The 20283-nt window shown below is 48.0% G+C and overlaps 1 protein-coding gene across 3 annotated transcripts in view; it reads left to right on the top strand.

The window, feature by feature from the left end:
* The window catches only part of KCNMA1 (potassium calcium-activated channel subfamily M alpha 1), a 782784-nt gene that overhangs the window by 565635 nt on the left and 196866 nt on the right, over window positions 1-20283 (top strand). For all 3 annotated transcript variants that reach the window (XM_062214106.1, XM_062214104.1, XM_062214105.1), the window contains exons 10-14: window positions 1319-1429; window positions 4659-4764; window positions 6455-6537; window positions 9727-9796; window positions 16087-16242. In XM_062214106.1, the coding sequence (XP_062070090.1) occupies window positions 1319-1429; window positions 4659-4764; window positions 6455-6537; window positions 9727-9796; window positions 16087-16242 (526 nt within the window). The remainder of the gene's footprint in view (window positions 1-1318; window positions 1430-4658; window positions 4765-6454; window positions 6538-9726; window positions 9797-16086; window positions 16243-20283) is intronic.

Below are 20283 nucleotides of genomic sequence, written 5' to 3'. Positions count from 1 at the left end.
GGCTCTTGTAATGGCATCTAATGGAACATTGCAGAAGCCATCATTGCTGCCTCCCATTATGAGCTGCCTCCAACCAATGAGCTTTCTGCCTTACTGGAATGTGCACAGAGCAATTATGAAGTGCAAAGGACCCAGCCGTGTTAAATTTTACCCAGGAAATTACCGTACTGCGTGCTCACCACCTGCCCAAGTCTTAAAGCGCACATAGCGATCCGTCCTCTATCCCTGCCAGTTAGGGGAGCCCAGGGTCATACAGCGAGCCCCGTGCTACACACAGTCTCATCTCTGGAAACTATCAGCTATGTCTCCACAGTCAGTCCCCAGCTTTTGGTTTTTGGGGTAAACTCTTGCTCCAAAGTGCTTACTCCTAATTGGGGCATCATGTAGCAAATAAAGTGGACACGGGGTAGCCTAGTGCCAAAGTTAGACTGGACCAGGTGGCCACAGGTGTCGGAGGGACACTGCTCTCAACATTTCTGGAGGAAGTTCTCATTTCCTGGGCCCAGACACTGTTACCCAAAACACCAGTCTAGGGCAAAGCAAGCAGTTCCAACTCTACTCATTCCTTGCTTCTTCCCATCTTGAAGCCAGTACCTTCGCCCTTCCAGAAATCACAGGTACCCTCTGAGCGTTGCAGGGACGCATGGCTGCCGTGTGATCTTTGATTTCGTAGGCATTCTCTCCCCATTTAGCCCTGAGTAATGCTCACTTACTGTAAAGTGTTCCATGCCCCCATTGTCGGAGGAGTTATGGTGGAAAAATGCAAAATTTCCTTTTTACTGCTTATGACCAGCAGAGCCTATAACGTGTCAAGCCACACATTAGCCACCCTGATAAAAGTCCGCTTTCTTACACACAAAATCATCGTTTCAGCAAGATTTGTTATCTCATTACCTGATAAGCTCTATGTCATAAACCAAGACTCATACTGTAAATCTCCCGGGAGGACGCTTTGTGGGCAGAAAGGGAGAGATATGAATCTGCAAGGGACTTGATAGTGCAGCGTTTAAGCACAGGCATAATGTCACTTATTGTTAAATGCATAAAACCACTTGGCCAAATGGTTGGGCTTTTAATAGGATTTTGTGCAGCATCAGGTGAGAAGCCATATGCCTATTCTGTCTGGGAGTCTCTGAGCACCTGCTAGCACCGCCGCTTTGCCTCACAGCCCTCTGGGGATGCGAGCTGGCTTTATTGAAGAGGAGGGCGGAGATGAACGCTTGCCCTGCAGCTGTCTTGCTTCTTCTGCCTTGCCAGGGTTGGGGTGTGGGGTCATGGTGCTGCGCCTGGCCTGAGCTAACTGGCCTCTCCTGTTCAGGCACATTGTGGTCTGTGGACATATCACTCTGGAGAGCGTTTCCAACTTCCTGAAGGATTTTCTACACAAGGACCGGGACGATGTCAACGTGGAGATCGTCTTTCTTCACAAGTAAGAAGCAGCTCCTGCTGTTACTGGATGCTCTACCCAAACCATGCACCCTGCCAGGGCACTCCCTGGGCATCTCCAGGGGTGGCGGTGGTGGGGGTTGTTGGGGATCAGGGCAGAGTTGAATAAGCCATGATCCCTGTTGACCTTGGAGAGAACATTCCAGAATCAATAGAAAGGGAAACAACACTCAAGTTCAGTGATGAGAACAGAACCTGCTTCTGCAGAGACAATTCTGGGACCACATCTGAGTTGCTCTTTGGGACAAATGCTAGTGAAGTCCCTATGGGTCCTACTCATTGCTGTCCCCCCAGCCAGTGGGACCTGCACAATCCAGGTGTGTGTGCAGTGTCTGGTGTGGGATAACTAGCTGTAGGATGTGTACATATCAAGAGTGTAGGAGTAAGACAGCAACCAAACTAGACACCAATACCAGAGGAATCAGGATGGAAAGTAATGATAATAACAACTGCTATTCCTAGGAGCCTAGGGCGGGACCCTAGGCCAGTCTTTCACTTAATTTACAAATGGAGTAAAAGTCCATGCTGGACTCACGTTCCTCTAACTGAATTCTCACTCAACAATTAATGGAGGTTAATCAAGTTAAGCAAATAATCTATGTAAAGTGCACAGAGCAGAATCAGCCATGTTGTTGAGGGCTCAATAAACGTTAGCTGTTATCATGAATGATCAAACAGATTGGGCTGCACAGTCAGCTTGGAGGTCGGTCTTATCACGTGTGCTTCCCAGGTGAACAGAGCAGAACATCTCCCCTCTGCCCAATGCTGTTGAGGTGTTAAGCTTTGCCTGATCCCCCTGTTAGGGAAAAGCTAGCTTGCAACAGGAAGCTCTGCCATGTTCACAGTGGGAGGACCGCCATCCTTCTCTTTCATAGAGATGGAGCTAACATGGAGCCAGCCCTGGGACCACATTGCAGAAGCTCCCATGTTGGCGTTGGCATGACACAGTGCTGACCCCCCGGGCTCAGTCTGCCCTGCAGGCTCCCCATTCTGTGGATCTGTCCCTCGCATGTTTGTTCACAGAATGCCAGACTTCTGACTTGCCACCGTGTTGGATGGAGCACTACCATCGTCCTTCTCTGCACTGGGTACTCCACGCTCTAAAAAGACAAAGCCATAGTCACACAGCAGTGAGCGCCCCTAGTCTAATTCAGTGCTCAGCTACTGACCCAGTTCCCAGCTGAGCGTTTCTGAAGGTTCAAGAGAGGCCTAATCTGTAGGTTCTCCCCTCACGTTGGTTGAGCATTTCTGGGTGAGTACACATGCAGCAATTAAAGGACCTAGATCCAGGATTGTCCAGTGAATGCTGAAGTCAGTTTCATCAAGTGGCAGAAGCACATAGGGCGTCCCTATCAGGGAGCCATCAGGGCTGCTTGTATTGTCAGGGCAGGCTTCTGTGAGAGGTGTGACCCACGTGGATCTGGAAGATGGTCAGATTCACAAAGGGGCCGTTCTTCTCTCACCTCCTGTTTAAGTTGGAATAAAAAGCCGCCTGCTAATGCTTCAATCGCTAGCATTCACCTTTGCGTCCTCAGCATATATCAATAGCAGATTTGCAGTAGATGACCCAGTTCATTAACCTCTTGAAGCTTTGACTTAATGATATGAGTTTAAATGAGCTAATAATTGCCAAGTGCTTAGAATAGTGTCCGCCACTTAGGAAATGTTCAAAAACGTGAACAATGATTGTTGCTAAATAAGTGGCAAGCAAGAGTTGACTTAGCACAGTAGCTGACATGCTAATTCCTAACACGGTACCTTATAGGTAGTAGATATTTTCTGTCTCTGCAGAGTTAATCAAGGAGTACATGGGTCACTTGTTACATCCTTATTCTCCAGGGGGTGTCTGCACAGTCCTGCCCTAAGAATGGTCGTGAGGACCACGCACACGTAAAAACAAGATCGGTGCTAAGTAAATTAAGTCCCGTGCTTCACAGAGGTGACTTTTTGGATCTAGGCCTGGGGAATGAGAAATCTGTCAAGCTGGGAAGCCTCCTAAGAGCAGAATGGCTCTGCTGGGGGAATCTTGGGCCAATCTCTACTTGTATTAGTCAGGGTTCTCCAGTGAAAGTCAGTAGGTGAGAGCTGCAGATACAGGGGTAGAGGTAGAGATTATAGGTAGCTGGCCCTCTGTATCTGTAGGGTCTGCATCATTGAATTTAGCTAACCATGGGTCAAAAATTGTGAGAAAAAATAGCATCTGTACTATTCCTATCACAGTTTGTTTTTCTTGTCATTAATTCCTAAACAATAAGGTATAATAATATCGCATTTACATTGTTTTAGGGATTATAAGTAATCTAGAGGTGACTTATATTGGAGGACATATATAGTTTGTATATGAATAATACAGCATTGTATATAACAGATTCCCTTATATAAGGGACTTAATTATCCTTAGATTTTGGTCCATGATGGGTCCTGGAGCTAATGTCCCACAGATACTGAGGGACGAATCTGTCTATCTATTGATCTGGAGATTGATTATGAGGATTTAGCACACTTGAATCTGGAGGCTGTGCAGCCCCACAATCTGCTGTTTGGAGGCTGGAGACTCCCGAAAGCTGGGGTGTAATTCAGTTTGAGTCAACAGGCCTGAGAACCGGCGGCAGGAAAGGGTGGGGAGGCAGGTTGTGGGTGCTGTACCTCCAAGCCCAAGGGTAAGAGAAGATGATGTGAAATGTCCCAGCTCAAGGAAGCAAGCAAGAAGCAAAAGGAGCAGATCCTTCTTCCCTCTGGCTTTTGGTTTCTTCAGGCCCTTAAAGGATTGGATGAGGACCCTCCCTGCTGAGAAAGGCCAACTACTTTAGTGAGTTTGCAGACTCGATAGGAATCTCATGCAGACACACCCAGAGATAATGTTTAATCTTGGCACCTCACCTGTGATGTACTCACATGGACCCACAAAATTAACCATTGTCCTGCATCACAGCCCCAGCTTCTCACAAAATGAAGACATTGCATCCTGTAGGTCTCAACCTTCATAAAGACCATGAACGTCTTCCTTTTACATTGGTGCTGGTTTTGGTTTTATGCTGAGCTGGATTTTACCTTTCTTGAATGTGAGCCTTCTATTTATGGCAAGAAAAAGGGCTGCTTTGAAGGTGGAAGTCTTTCCCCAAGTCCCAGTATGGAAGAGAGAGGGGGAGAGGGGGCATGTCAGCTGGAAACCCCAGCTCCTGTATGGTAATGCCTGTCCCTTCTCTCTGCAGCATTTCCCCTAACCTGGAGCTCGAAGCTCTGTTCAAAAGACATTTTACTCAGGTGGAATTTTATCAGGGTTCAGTCCTCAACCCACACGATCTTGCACGAGTCAAGGTAAGGAGGAAGCGGTGACTTCTGCATTTATTCCATCTTGGGGGAGGGGTGGGTCTTGCAGTCTGACTCTTTGATGAGGGGAATATGACTCCCGGAATGACCAATGTCATCTCCTAAACCCCTAATGAGATAAGTCACATCCCAGCCTTGATGTCACCCTTCCATCGGCTGTAGGACCTCATGCTACTGGCATGTACTAGACCACCTAGAAGAATTCCTCGCTGGGACTTAACATCTTTCAGCATGAAACTTACATCTAAAGGAGTAGACCAGTTGTACCCATCCAATAATCTTACATGTAACGTAATAGCCAAGTAATTCCCATCTTGAATGCTTACGTTGAGCTCAACATAGCTGTGACACCTAGTTTTCACATCTGAGAGAAACATTAGGGTACAGTATGAAATCGAACTTTACTAAGCCATAAACCATTGTGAGCATTTTCCACCCCAACTAAAGACTCAGGTGGCTGAAGTACACCTGCTGGTGTTGGACATCACTTGGTAATGAGCTCATCTTTCTTTCCAGATCTTGCTAAGTTAGGGTGTTCTCGTGCAGCACGTCTGAAGCTTAGAAGGGAAAGGCAAAATGGCTTGTGCTGCACTCTCATTTTGTAAGCGTACCCAGCGTTTGCATGCCAGCGGGTGGATATTAGTATTGTGAGTTCACTGAAGCCTAGTGCTGGCTGTGGCCATCACTAATTCTGTAAGTAATAACGTTGGAAAGGATGAGCAATCCAAACGCATTTGGGTAAATTGCTGGCATTGTCAAAGGAATCTTGAGACAATTTGTGACACACCATGGAGGGGACTGCACCTTCCCAGCAGATGCAACCGTGTCCTTTCTGTGAGGGACAGCACACCACGCAGGACCGATTTCAAACCTGAACCAGCAGGAGAATTCTAACGCTTACATAGTCTGGTTCCTATTACCCAGGCATGACCCAAGTGGTGAATAAATGAAGCCTTGTGAGAACTTAGAGAAGGTGGTTATTGTTCATGGACCTAATTTAAATGCAAACAATTATTAGCACATGGAGCTCACAGTCCCCCCTAAGGAAGAACCCCCTTTCGGCTCATGTTTAGATAAGTTGTGTTTTGAGTGTGCCTCTAGCAACCCCTTTTATGCACATTGATTTCTTGTCTTTTGAATGCTTGAACACTACTGGAATACTAAGCCGCGCTGCGGTGTCTGGCTTGGGATGCTGATCTCTTCCTGGTCCGCAGACAGTGACGACGTAGCGCTTGGCAGGCTAAATTTCTGAACTCCTCACCGCTCAGCTAACTGGCTGACCAGAGAGAAAGGCTTAGCCCCCCGGCCTTCATTCCCTACCTGGAAAAATGAGGACAGTGAAACAGATGGTTGAGGAAGGAGGTGAGGGGCGGACTGGGGCCTTACTTAATTGTTTCTTAAAGAAATCTGGAATTTCTACGTGTAAGCAAATGTGCCGAATGAAAAGTACAATTAGCAAGGTACACGTTGTCTCCTCAGACAGAAACAGGATGAAATGTTTATCCCGTAAGAAGAACGCACGACCTACACTTTTGACAAAAACTATAATCTCTCAGGATTGTTTTGTGCTTTTTTGCAAAGCACCAGGCTCCCCGAGAGCTGTCGAGAGAGAGAGGCCGCAGTGGAGCGTGGCTGCTTATATGTTTGTGTTCTGTGATTTTTCCTTTTGGTGTCTCAGATAGAGTCAGCAGATGCGTGCCTGATCCTTGCCAACAAGTACTGCGCCGACCCCGACGCTGAAGATGCCTCCAACATCATGAGGTAACCTTGGGGGCTGTGTCCCACTCGCAGCCCTTTGGGATATTCTGCAGGGGGCTATGTCTTCCAGGCCTTTTTTCCTCCAAGAAGTCCCCTGCACGGGCCTGGGGTGGAGGACGAGCCGTGGCTGTCCTGGGCGAGGAGGCAGGGCCATCCAGGGCTACTTGCGGCCCCACCTCCGGCCCCATATCCCTTTCTCATTTCAGAAGCAAAGTTGTTGGGTGCTTGTCCTTTCCCTACACCCCTGGCCACATCCCACGACTATGAAATGACTTCAAAAGTCAGGACATTTTTCTCTAGGTAGTTAAAGGCCCTTTGCACATTGTCTCTTCTTTAGCATCATTGCAGAGCACTTGTTTGAGCTGGACGGGGATAAGACAGAGAATCTTTGGGAGAGAAACATCACTCCCACTGTCCTCTCAGGAACCCTCACCTAATTGCACACAGCAGTCCTTTGGTCCAAAGACCCCCCCTATCCCTGCAGCTTGGGTTTCTGAGCCCTGGGAATTGACCTGGGGCCAGGGCCTTTGTCTTTGCTTTTAATCAGTGGCCCCTAGAGATAGGAGCTTTCCCTTCAGTGAGGTGAAGTGAATCCTCCTGTCCATTCCGGATGCACGAGCTCTCCCCGCAGCATCTGGTCCTGATGTCTCGCAGGCAACATCTGGAACAGGCTTCTCTTTCCACTCATTTTGCTTTGGCAATGTGTGCAATAATTTCCCGGAAGCTGATGGGGGAGCTCCTTCCAGGCTGTGCAGAGGGCGCCATGGGGCCTGGCTTCACACCTGGGCCCTTCCCCAACTAGACACACCTGGGAAGTGGCTACACCAGCCTCCTTTTAGGGTGTGTCACTTGTCCTTCTTTTTTTTTTTTTTTTTTTTTTTTAAATAAATAGGATATCTGTCCTGCAACATGTTTTCCTATTATTTGAAGTGATGAAAATGCAGATTTTAAGAAACTAGGCTTCATTTGTTTTCAAATAAAAAAAAAAAAGATGAAGCTTTATGTTGTGACTCCTCAGAGAAGTTTGGGGCTGGCCCCATCCTGCAGAAGTGATAATAAGAAAGGGTAACGGCTTTGACGTGGACATCTGTCTTCATCATAATACTGTATTTGCACTCTGTGATGAGGTCAATATGAAGGCGTTTAGGTCCTAGGCATAGAAATGTAGTATCAGAAATGTAGTGACGCCATCCATGAAGGAGAAGCAGGACCAAGGGCCAGTTAGCAAAAGGAGATGGGAAGCTCAGGGTTAAGAATGGGCTCTGTCTTCCTCTTATTTGTATAATCCTCTTTCCTGCTTAGTTTAATGAGACCAGTCTGCCCCCTCTGAAATTAAAATGTCAAAGATCCGTTTGAAATGAGGGAGTGCGGAGAGCATCCTGGTGCTGGGAACTGCAGGGCCAGGCTGACAGGGGCTCAGAGCCCTTGAGTTATAAGCATCGCCCAACGCAACACTTCTTCAAAAATAAAATGAAATCCGTCAAGTGCAAAAGCCCAGGGTGGATTTGTGCAGGGCGAAGCTGGGGTGTGATCCATTTCCTGAATTCCCAAGTTGCAGCTTTTCAGCTGAAACTGCTCCCCGGCTGCCTTCTCTCCCCGTCTTTGCACAAGAAGGGGTGAAGCAGGGAGCGTCGCTGGGTGGGAAGTTTGTGGGGGCGGTCGTAAGAACTGCGCTTGCATCTCTGATGAGGCTTAGGGGGTGGGCCTTTCGGTGGAATTCCATTTGTTAGCCTCCCTTGTCACAGAAGGAAATGTACAATGTCACCTCTGACAGAGTCGGTAATGACAAAAACCATAACTTACACGTGGAGAGAGCTTTTAATGATTTCAAAGCATTCTCACATCTGGTCTCCCATTTGCTGCTCATACCAAGCCTGTGAAGTAAATAAAGCAGGTACCGGTGCCCCCAGTGACCAGATGAGGAAACAGGACCACAGAGCTCAGGGATTTCCTGAAGGTTGCCCCTTTCCTTAGCACAATAGCTGTGACTGGAGCCCAGGTGTTTCCATTCTGCTGCTCTCTGCCCCTCCCCTCTCAGCACAGTGATTGACACTACCGAGAACCAGTGAGGGCTGGGTCGGGGCAGGCGATGTGGGTTACTACAGAGTATGGACTGAGATTTTCCACCGGCTCATGACCCCCCTTAGGGCCTTGGCACTTGTCATGAACCAGCCTTGTGTTACTGTTTAGACTCGGTTAGCTATGGGACGCTCAGTCCCAGATCCCATCCTGAGAACTCTGCTTAGCCACCATTTCTGTGAGTGGCCAAGTGTGTGTGATGATTAGAGCCACTTGGCATGCTGCTTGTCTGCTTTGTCATTGTTGTCTTAAGTTATGAACTTGGAGAACAGACTCAGAGCACATTATCTTTAGGTGGCCCCTGGAAGGTGAGAGCTGACACATGCCCAAGACCCCAAGCTCTGAGCTTGCTTTCCATGTCCATATGGGTAGTGTTAGGAAAAGAGGCGCAGAATAGAGAGGAGGCAGTAAACCAATCTACAGCCAGACCGAATTTACCCAGAGAAAATAAATTCATATAGGTAGGTGACCAACTGTTGGCATGCATGTTGATGGAACACGTGGCAGAAGGCCCTGACCCCAGGGGCCGGGCCTTTTTATATTTTAGGAGGACTAGGGATGGAGATTGGGGGTAGGGGGCATCAGGTGGAGGTGAATTCCTGGAACTGATCTTTCAGGTGGTCATGTGGCGCCTTGGGAACCTGGGAAAGAATGGAGGGGTGTAAAGGCAATAGGGTGGGAGACACGATTGAGATCCAAGGGCAAGGGATCAATTCAAGTGTCCATCTATCTTTTGGGTGATGAGTGAGAATGGCTAAGGCTTATGTCCTTGTTTCATCAGGTAGTAAGCCTGTGGCTCCTGTTCCAGAATTCCTTCCCAAGTCCTCCAGTTTACACACACACACACACACACACCAGCACCAAGGCATCCCACAGCTGCTGCACACTAGCCCAGGAAATAGCCTGTGACAATTTTGTGATTTCTCTTCCAACACCACCAAGAGGTAAGGTGGTGGAAATGCTGTTGAAGTCGGTCCAGTGCTTAGAGCCCCTCCGAATGGCCTTGGCTGCTGGCCCCACGTGTGCCCCTTTTGGAGATAATCAGGTTCATCTTCCTCTCAGACTCTGTGGGACAGGCCCTTCCTGCCTCAGCATTGGTTCTTTCTTTTGCAGAGTCATCTCCATAAAGAACTACCATCCGAAGATAAGGATCATCACCCAGATGCTGCAGTATCACAATAAGGTAGGCCAGTGAGGGCCTGGTCCAGGCTTGAAGACATCTCCGTGGCTGTCATTTCAGTCCCTGCCACCTCTCCATGCAGCCACACATGAGTGTGCCCACACACAGACACCAGTGCAAGACAAAGGCCTGAGTGAAGATAGAAATCTCCCCAGCAGGGGTGGATGTCTGGCCTAACGAGTGAGACACCCACATCCCACACTGGAGCGCCTGGTTCAGGTCTCTGCTCTGGCTCCTGATTTCAGCTTCTTCCGAATGTGCACCCTGGGAGGCATCAGGTGATGGCTCAAGCAGCTGGGTCCCTTCTTCCACCCATACCAGAGACACAGATTGAATTCCCAGCCCCTGAATTCAGCCTGGTACAGACCTGCTCTTTGAAGGCATTTGGGGAATGAATCAGCTAATGAGTGCGCTTGCATACGATCCCCAACCCAGCCCTCCGGCTCTGTCTCTGTACCTCTCAAATAAGTTAAAACCAAAAAATATCCCTGGCACATTTCTTTACTCCGGACAACTGGTTTGCAGCTGGCCACTAGAAGGGAACTCCTTCAGGTACTGATTTGTTGTTTCAGGAAGCATCCATTGAATGTCAGGGTTGGCTATCTTGATGTGTTCTTAGGTTGCAGCCATACCTTGGTTCCAACAACTTCATCATTATGCACTGCATTTCTTCATTGCGTAGTGATTGACTCGCTAGTGTGCAACCAGCACTCTCTGATGCCCAGAGGGCTGTCATTGAAGGAGGGGGCTGGATTTGTGCCCTCAGCTGAGGAGTTCCGGTGTAAAGCCAGCCCCAGGCAGCTGACAGGGCGTCTCTATCTGACATCAGGTGCCTTGAAGGAGCGTCGCGCTGGACACGGGATGTGCAGCATGGCATTCTTGCATTCAGGATGAGAATTTGAAGAGCTGAATTCGGGAAGATAGTTGACTTTCCAGAGGTTGAACCTAAAGGAATGTTTAGCTCGGGATTGATTGGGAAGAAAACACACGTCAGAGTCTGCGTTGTTTCCCGTGGTTACCCCTCAGCACACCGGGGTCCAGTCTCTCATTCAGGGGTGCTGCTCCTTTACTCGGCCAGTCAGTAAACTCCCCAGAAGACGGCTTTGGGGGAGGAAAGGTGGCACCTTGCTCTGCGTGACACGGCACCAGCTTTCTCCTTTAATGAAGCTTTGAAACTGGAGGCCGTGCCATACCTGGGGCCAGGTGTCCTGTCTGAACAGAATAACTCCCTGCTGGGTGATGAGTGAGAGTGTGCCCCATCTTACAGGCCATATTCCCTGCGAAATAGGCCATCAGGTGACCCAGGGAAATCCCCCTTCTGCCAAATGCACCAGCACCATGCCATTAGCCTGTAATTGCTGGCAGTTGCTGGCAAACGCTGGCCCATTGTGGAGGCCCAGCAGTGGCCATTGTTGAGTGGAGCCTGCTGTCAGTGGCTGGCCCACGGCTGGGAGCTGCTACCCGCTGCCAAGCACTGGCCAGCCCTCGGCAGGTGGCTCTGCGGCACACGCTGCTCTGCAGCCAGTGGGCACCACCAGGTCACGTTCTCCTGTCTGGAAACTCAAGGACACTGAAGAGAGAAAGTGAGGACATTGGGAACCCACAGGCGTCAGCCCGGGGCTGTTTTTTGACAGCAGCCCTTGTAGGCGGGGGTGAATTTTGTTAATAAGATTGTGACTGGTGACAGCTCCTGCCGCTGTGAATGTTCCTTCTTTCACTTGTTATTTGAAATTTCCTTTAGTGTGGGAGTGCTTTAAGCTGTTGTTTAGATTTTTGGCTGAATTTAGATTGAATAGGAAAATTAATGTTGTATGTTTAGAAAGGGATGTCAGTTCTTTCTTTTTTTTTTGTCTCCTTCCAATGAGTGCTTATGTAGTGCCTTCAAGAAATTAAGGAGAGTTACTGTTATGTGGTTCTTGTCAAACTCAAAGTAGCTCACTGGCCTAACGTCCAGACGGTACCTGGCCAGGAATCACATGATCCTAGCATCTGATGTCTTTGATGAATCTCGGCATTGAGGTACCCAGAACAGCAAAGAAGCCACCCACTGACCCATAATTATTTGCTTAGAACACATTTTGTTTAGAATCATCTAGGAGTATTTGGGTTTGAGGGTTAGGCAAAAATCACTTACAGATCCCTGTAAGAGTAGGATGGACCAGGGATAGTGTGACCTTGACCCAAAGCGTGTTTTTCTGCCATTTCATCCTCTCTCTTCCAGCAAGAGGACGGACACCCTGGTCATCGCTTTGACCCCATTCCTTGTAGGGCTCCAGTAGGACATTCTCCCTTTTCCTCCACAGTTTTGCTGTGTACCTTAAGATGCTTCCACCTAACCTTTCCACGTGTTTTCTTTCTTTTCCCTTTTGATGTTTGTTTTCTTCCTATCTTGATAGTTTCTCTATACCTGCCTTAGATGTCCAGAAATTTCTACCCATTAAAACTTGTTTTGGGGAAGACCTGGGACATGCATGTAAATTCATGTTACAACGAACATATTCCAAGAGATAGTTCATTCCATCATTGGACACCAGCCTTGAACTAGAAAACATTTCAACCCTTTGTGATCTAGTGATGATGTCTAGAGCCCAGAGGGATAAAGGGAAACTGCCTGCTTTCGCTCTGTGTAAAACTGGCCCACATTTGTCATCATCATAACCATAGACATTTGTGTCGTATTTTATGATTTTAAAAGAGCTTTGACATCCATTATCTCATTTAGTCCTCATTGGACCATCTGTGCATTTTAGCATCCCAGTGTAACTTCAGACTAGGGAGTCTAAGCTCTGTCATATGGAGAACAACTCTGTTGGGTACAAACCATGCTCGTTCAGAGCCAGCAAGCTAAGAGATGGACTTGCAGCTGCCACCGTCTCTTTCGGTGGAGCCATAGCCCCTTGGACCAAGCTGTGTTTCCTGAGAGTAGGCCTTACATAGAAGGGCTGTTGCTCTCTAAAGAGATCTTTTATATGACCACACTTCCCATGGAGAGAAGCATATTCAGTCTGGCCATCTCTGAATGCAAAAGAAAGGTGGGCCAGAGCTCCTTCTAATGTGAGCTTAAGTGGCTCGAAGCTCTTCAAGAATGGTTCATGATGGCTGGCAAAGTATCACTCCCAATAATTTACCTATTGATTACCTTTAAAAAAATTTTCCCAGTAGACTCCAGCAAAAGAGGCCTTTGTCTCTGACTTGGAAGCCGTGTGCCAATGGCCTAACGCCAATGGCCTAATGCAAATGCAAGCCCTTTGAGCTGCCTCGCTGGAAACCCTTATACTTGTGCAGTTGTATTAAGGTGCTTCCTTTTCCTTGGCCTTTTTTTGTTCTTCGTGGTGGCTTCTCCGAAGTCCGTTGTCCATAGTGAGAGCTGGAACTAGGGCTGGAATGCATTTCCCAAGACAGCCTATTTTCACATTCCTTCTCCATGAGATGAGGGTGGTGCAGTAGCAGAAGTGGAGGGAAGCCTTGATCCTGGTAGACCTGCTCTTTATCATCTCCACATTAGAGAGGATTTGCCTCCTGACTGCTGTGTATTTGGTGAGGCTGGCATTTTCTACCAGACTCGAACGAAAAAGGACAAAGTTGTCAGAAACAAAGAATGTGAGTTTGTGGGTCCATCTGCTCTCTTTGTTCCATGCACACAGACCTCCCTGCTAGTCTCTGGCACATCACCCTTACTCCCTGCCCCATGCCTGGGGAAAACAAGAGGGCCCGAGAGGAGACCATGGAATTCTGAGACATGAAACAAACTTGATGTTCTTGTGCAATAACATGTAAAATATGTCTAAAGAACTCAAACCAGATGAGGGCATGCGAGACCCACGGCCTACACGAGTGTTAGATCCTGGATGACACTTGGGGGATAGGAGAGATTTCCTTGGAAGGGTTTTCTGGGTGTGTTTGAGGGTGGCATGAAGGCTATGTGGTGGTCTCTGGGGCGTGGACCACCCAAGTCTCCTTTCACTCACAATGATTTACTTGGTCATTACTCAAGAGTTAATTTCTCTCCATTCTTCTCAGATGATGTGACTGCAAGTCAATATTTATCCACTTAAACTGACATGCTTTCCACAGTGCTAGGGCCATGAGGTGGGAAAGTGGCTTTGTAGGCCAGTGACGAGTAAGGAGAGAAATGGGCCAAAGGCAGGGCCAGTGGTGGGAGGGAGCTGACTCCAGGATGGGGGGCAGTTCTCTGACGCTCAGCCCCACAGATGTTCCCTTCTGCTGTGTGGCCCACATGCAGAACTGCTTCAGCCATGTTCACATCAGGGAGGACAGAGTCCTCTCCCCCAGGGGGAATCAGTGCTGGCTTAGGACTCGGGGTTGTCACAGAAGTGGATTTTGCAAAAAGGGAATTTCACAAGAGTGGCATTTCTGACAGCAGCGCACGAAGCCCTTGACCTTGTTCTTTGCACAGCAGCCTCCTCCATCCTCCTGGTACAACTTTGTGTGCTGTCTTGAAAGTGAGAGAGCTCCTTGCATCTGCTGATGCATGGGGAGAAATAATTTGAGGGCCATGGACTCTTGGCACATGCAGGGGCTTAGAACGGCTCTCGGATCCACCTTGTCATGCAATGCTGAGTTCTCTACAGCCACTTGGATGGAAACCTAGTCATAGGGAGGAAGACCTTGTGTGTTTTGTGGCAGTCTTCTCCATTTATTAGACACATTGTGTCTTTAGAAAGTTCCTTTATGAAACAAGCCTAGAAACCTGCTTTCTTGTGATATTTGCCAGCTGGTCCTGACTCTGGCTCCTTGAACAAAGCAGGATGAGCTGAAGCTCGCTGCAGCAGCAGCACCCGAGATGCTCAGATACAGCCTTCCTATCTCCATGGGGATGAGGCCATTCTTCAGACCAGACATTGCTGGCCTCTTTTTTATTTTTATTTTTTTGGACAGGCAGAGTTAGACAGTGAGAGAGAGAGGGAGAGAGAAAGGTCTTCCTTCCGTTGGTTCACCCCCAAATGGCTGCTATGGCTGGCGCGCTGCGCCGATCCAAAGCCAGGAGCCAGGTGCTTCCTCCTGGTCTCCCATGCGGGTGCAGGGCCCAAGCACCTGGGCCATCCTCCACTGCCTTCCCGGGCCACAGCAGAGAGCTGGACTGGAAGAGGGGCAACCAGGACAGAATCCGGCACCCCGACAGGGACTAGAACCCGGTGTGCCGGTGCCGCAGGCAGAGGATTAGCCTATTGAGCCGTGGCGCTGGCTGCTCTGTGTTATTGTTTTTTTGTTTGTTTTCTCTTATGTCTGCTACCAAGTGAGGTCTTCTCATTTTGAAATTATGGGATTGGTTTTTTTAAACCAAGTTGCTATACTTGACATTAGGCCTTGTAATTATTTTCTGTTTTTTTTTTTTTTCCCCTCTGATTTTTCCAACTCCAGAGAACTCTGAATTTCACTTGTTTCACCCAATGTATAGGGAGGATTTTCAAAAAGTTCATGGAAAATATATATTATGTACAAACTATGCGTGGATTTCACAGATTTTTTTTGCACCATCATAAACTTATTTTTGAACTGCATTTTTCTATCAAGTGTTTGCAACCCCCTCTTCTTGTCTGCCAGTCTCCCCTGTAAACTGCTTAAAAATAACTAGGTAAGCGTTTCTCCAGGCCCTCGTCTCAGGCTCTGATCTAATTGTCTATAGGAGCACGTTGTGAAAGGTCTACACGGTGATTTACCCAGTGATCTGGGGCAGTGGTTCTCAGAGTGCAGCCCCCAGCTCAGCAGCAGCAGCAGCAGCATCCCCCCAGCACGCCAGACATGCAGGTCCCCAGCTGCACCCCAGATCCACTGAGTCAGAAACGCAGGAGTGAGGCCAGCAGTCTGAGGGAGGCTGCACAATCTGTGATTTTGTTGCCTGCTCGAGTTCGGGAGTCCCTGATCTGGAATACTAGAAAGGCCCCTTTAAGAAAATCCAAAATACTCGGGCATCTGATATCTCACAGTCCACGTAAGGAGCCAGAGCATGAACAAGCTAGTCAGACGTCCTCGTCTCCCAACTGATATGTCTGTCACCACAGGAAATCCTCTGTGGGCTCTCTCTGGCTCCATAGCAAACCCAAGGGGAGAACTTGGACTCCCCATAGGTGCAGAAGTAGCATCCCAGAGAGACTGGAGTCTGGCGGAGCAGAGAGTAGAACAAACCACCAAATGCCAGACCCAGGCAAAGCAAAGCAAGGATGAGTCTGGATGACCCTGAGTAATTGGGCAGTGCAGCGTTTCCCAGAAGAGATTCTAAACAATTGAACATTTCACAAAGCGAGGTCTCATACCTGGTTTTGTTTCCCCAGGCCCATCTGCTAAACATCCCGAGCTGGAATTGGAAAGAGGGTGATGACGCAATCTGCCTTGCAGAGCTGAAGTTGGGTTTCATAGCCCAGAGCTGCCTGGCCCAAGGCCTCTCCACGATGCTCGCCAATCTCTTCTCCATGAGGTCGTTCATAAAGGTAACGTCTTCTCTTATTAGAGTGCGTTAGCCTGGGATTCCATGTGTCGTGGGGTTGAGTAGAGAGCACGGCTTAAACTCAAAACAGATCGATGGGCCTTAACCACTTTGGTTAAGAAGAAATTCCTTGTTATGGATTTGGGCACAAGGCCAGCTCCTTTCAAAATTATGTTTTTATTTTTATTTGGCACATCCATGGCCATTAAATGATTGTTCAAAGCACAATCCTCTCTTTTTTTAGATAAACCACATGTTTATCTATCAACAAAGCCTCCGCTGTTAAAACAAAAATATGATTTATATACATTCCATATGGCACCAGAGTGCCTAAAGAAAAGAATTATCATTTTGCTCTTTTATATCAAGTGGCTGGTGGACCTCTCACTGTGTGGATAAATGCAAACCATGTGTTTGTGCTGAAGCCGAAACCCCAACAACATAATTCATTTATTTATTTCTGTACAATCAAGGAGGCCAGCAGGGCTGACATGCCATGGTTATTTGAGTGGAAAGTGAAGCGGTGAACTGAGGCCTTCATGCTGGGAGACAACAGCCTGGATGTGTTCTTCTCCTTCTCAGCCAGTACTCCATGGAACTGGCAGGACAGCCTGTCCTAGGTCCCCAGAGTGGCCGCTACCTGCTGAACAACCCAGGCAAGGAGAGAAAGGCCTACCTCCATCCTCACAAGCCAGGCCAGCCCAGGAATCTGTTCCCAGGGCTTTGAATGAAGGCCCCAAGTCTTTGCAAGGAAACCTTCTGAAGCCTGGGATAACAGCAACTCCAATCTAGTGCCATGAACATGTCTCGTTGGGGCTTTTCTGATTTGCAACTGATAAAACTAGCCCCTTATCTGGTTTGCATCCTCCTTCCTGTTGTATAAGCAGCTGATGTAGTAGTGGTTGAAGATAGAAATTGACAAGTACCCACAAAGTCCTAGAGGCTCTAAAATCTAAGATGTGAGACCTCCCTCCACCACCAATGGACTATTGGTTGGGTTTGAAAAAAAGACCCTGGATACAAGAGAGGGGTGGGTGGGAAGCTTGAGGATGAGATTTGTCAACACTCACCCTTGGCATCTCTGAATTGTTAAATGGAGCAGGAGTTTTCCTAGGTCCTTACCCTTGTACCCACCCAATTAACATTATTTAACCAATAGATAATTAACATTTCCTACAAGAAGAACAAATTGTTTTGGAGCTTCCTCGGTGATTTTACTAAGACTCATTGTGATTAATACCTTGATTTTAAAACCCCTCCTTTTCTCATTATGCACCCAAAGACTGCAGCTCAACAGCATTGTGAACTCCAACTCAGCTCACCAAGAGGGGGACCACCTTGCCTTAAGTGTCTTCCTAATCCAGGCTGCCATTTGTCCTGCCTGGACAAATCTCAACACAGTCAAAGGGGAGGCGGCAGGGGGGTCCTTTGTGACTTGGTTTGGAGGCAAGTCCCAAAGCCAGACGTAGCCTTGTGTCTCCCAGGGCTCTTGTGTTCAGCGCTAGCAGCCCAGGCCTAGGAGAGAGGACGGTCACCAGGAAAACTCCTCCGCCTCCTTCAGCTGAGCCCTGGTGGTTTGCTGCCCACAGGGGATTGCTCACAGGACCGAGCACGTGGCCTGCGGAGCTGGGCTCTGCTGCCTCGTGTTGATGTGACATGGGGCTTGGCAGGGCCCCACCACAGATGGGGCCACTTGACATGCGTATGTTTTGATTTTGTGGTGCCTGCATGGTAACTAGAGCTGCCTGTCAAGAAAATTAATAGAAGGGCTGTGAGGCTGATTCTTCAGTGTTATTCCCAGCAGGGAGAACTTCTGCCTGACTCGCCTCAGGACGCTGAAGGGCCTCACCTCCACAGCCAAGGATGGCCCCTCCAGCTCTGCCGAAACCATTGCCAAGTTCCTATTTAGGAAGAGCCTGGAAGGCTGGGCCAGGCCCTGATGTAACTGGAAACACGTTTCCCTCCCAGGGTTATGTTGCCACAGTATTTCTGTCCCTGGGCCAGCTCCCCCGTGTTTGGAAGTCACTCTTTGAATATGGCCTTTTGACCTTGAGGTGGCCTTTGAGTTGGAATTCGCTAAGGTGGGTGACCTGGAAATGACAAGGCCTCCATCGTATAGTTCCTTTAGTTACCAGAGGGACTGTCCTCCACCTTCTGTCTTGTGCTTACCCTCCGGATTCCAGGTCTGTGTCTCCTTTAGGTCATGGTGAGCACTGCGAAGGTGCTTTCCTTGGTATGTCTTATATATATAATACACACACACACACACATATATATACATATATACATATATATATACATACATATATATATATATATATATATATATATATATTATCTCTTATTCCAGCGTCACAAAAGCTCTCACTTATTTTTCTTTGGTGGCAGCAGGTGGAAGAGGAAATCTATAAAAGGGTAATTGTTTACTGAAATTGCTTACTTCCCCAGTGACCCCCCCCCCCATTTTCTTTGGTGGAGAATTCATCAGCACTTGCATGGGGCCGGGGGGCCATTAGCATGGAGAAGGAAGGAGGCTTCGGCAGCCCTTGGTCTGTTGGGAACACTTAGCATTTCTGGCAGCCAAGGGGACAGTGTGAGCTTGCCCTCTCCCTGGCCCGGGGCAGGTATTGTGTGACTCTTGGTGCGCCAGATTGCACTCTAAAGTAGAAGAAATGCAGCAGGACTGTCTGGCACAGGTCTGCCCCAGGCAGAAGCACGGTGACTGTCCACTGGGCTTTTTATTAGACATGAAACCAAAAAGGCAGAACTGAAAGTGAGGGGGTGAGGTGCACGAAAAAGAGAAGAATTGCTGACATAGAAGAATCACAAGAGGCCCAGCCTAGCAGAACCAATAAGTATGGGGCAAACTTATTTATCCTTCCCACCAACGTCAGTCTCAGAGATGCTAACCATAGGGCCCCAAGTCGTTGCCCTGAAATGCTAGTTTCCAATTGGGTATGTTACTTCTGAATTGATGTAAACTTTTTGGGAATCCATTTATATTTTTTAAAAAGGTTTATTTATTTGAAGGGCAGAGTGACAGAGACAAAGGGAGAAGCAGAGAGAAACAGATCTTCCGTCTGCTGATTCCCTCCCAAAGGGGCTGCCACAGTTGGGGCTGAGACAGGCTGAAGCCAGGATCTAGGGACTCCATCCAGGTCTCCCACATGGGTGGCAGGGACCAAAGTACTTGGGCCGTCTTCTGCTGCCTTCCCAGATGCATTAGCAGGGAGCTGGAACAGAAGAGGAGCAGCTGGAACTCAAACCAGCAGTCTGTTATGGGATGCCAGTGTCGCAGGCAGCAGCTTAACCCACTGCATCACAACACCAGTTCCCTAGCCTACCTACATCTTTGGGAGTAATAAATTCCTCAAGTTTTCTAACTAATGTTTAGAAAAAAAAAATGTTTTTCTGTTTGTTCTTAATTTACTCCATTTCAACTTCAAGGCAAGGCCTCTGCAGTTTCTAATGTGCTGGAATTCAACAAATCCACTCTAATCCTTTGTCCAATATGTTCAGGAGAGCCTGAGATTGACAACCCAGGAGTAGCTGTTGCTAATGATGGCCTGTGCATTTTGTCTTCACCCTTGAGTTCCTATAAGTATTGTAGGTGAATGTCCGGGTGCTTGTAACTTATCTACCTCTGCATTATCAGCTGGGCCTAGAACAACCTGTTCATTTGCCGGTATCTAATCTTCTGCCCCTGGCCTGTCCTATTCCACTGAGGAGCTCCCTGACGTCTTCTATGAAGACCAAGACAATGAACTTATTTAGCCAAGCTGCCATTGTGCCTTCCCTGCGTGAGTGGCCACAGTTGCTCTCAGCTTGGCTTTCTCACATGATGTCATTTCAGATCTATTGCTTTTCTTGTTTGTGAGTCTTACTATGTATAATACTTAACTTTCTCTTCAACATGTAAGGTTTCAAGTCAGGGCTGCCCCTGCCATTTTTATGAATTGTGCCATTATTCTTGCTAGGATTAACTACCCTTGGACATGATAAATTGCATGTGTGTGTGTATGTGTGTGTATTTAGAAAGAGATTA

This window comes from Lepus europaeus, chromosome 17 (assembly GCF_033115175.1).
Source record: "Lepus europaeus isolate LE1 chromosome 17, mLepTim1.pri, whole genome shotgun sequence".
Lineage (NCBI taxonomy): Eukaryota > Metazoa > Chordata > Mammalia > Lagomorpha > Leporidae > Lepus > Lepus europaeus.
The sequence above is the reverse complement of the archived record's forward strand: the minus strand, read 5'-3'. Positions and strand labels throughout refer to the sequence as shown.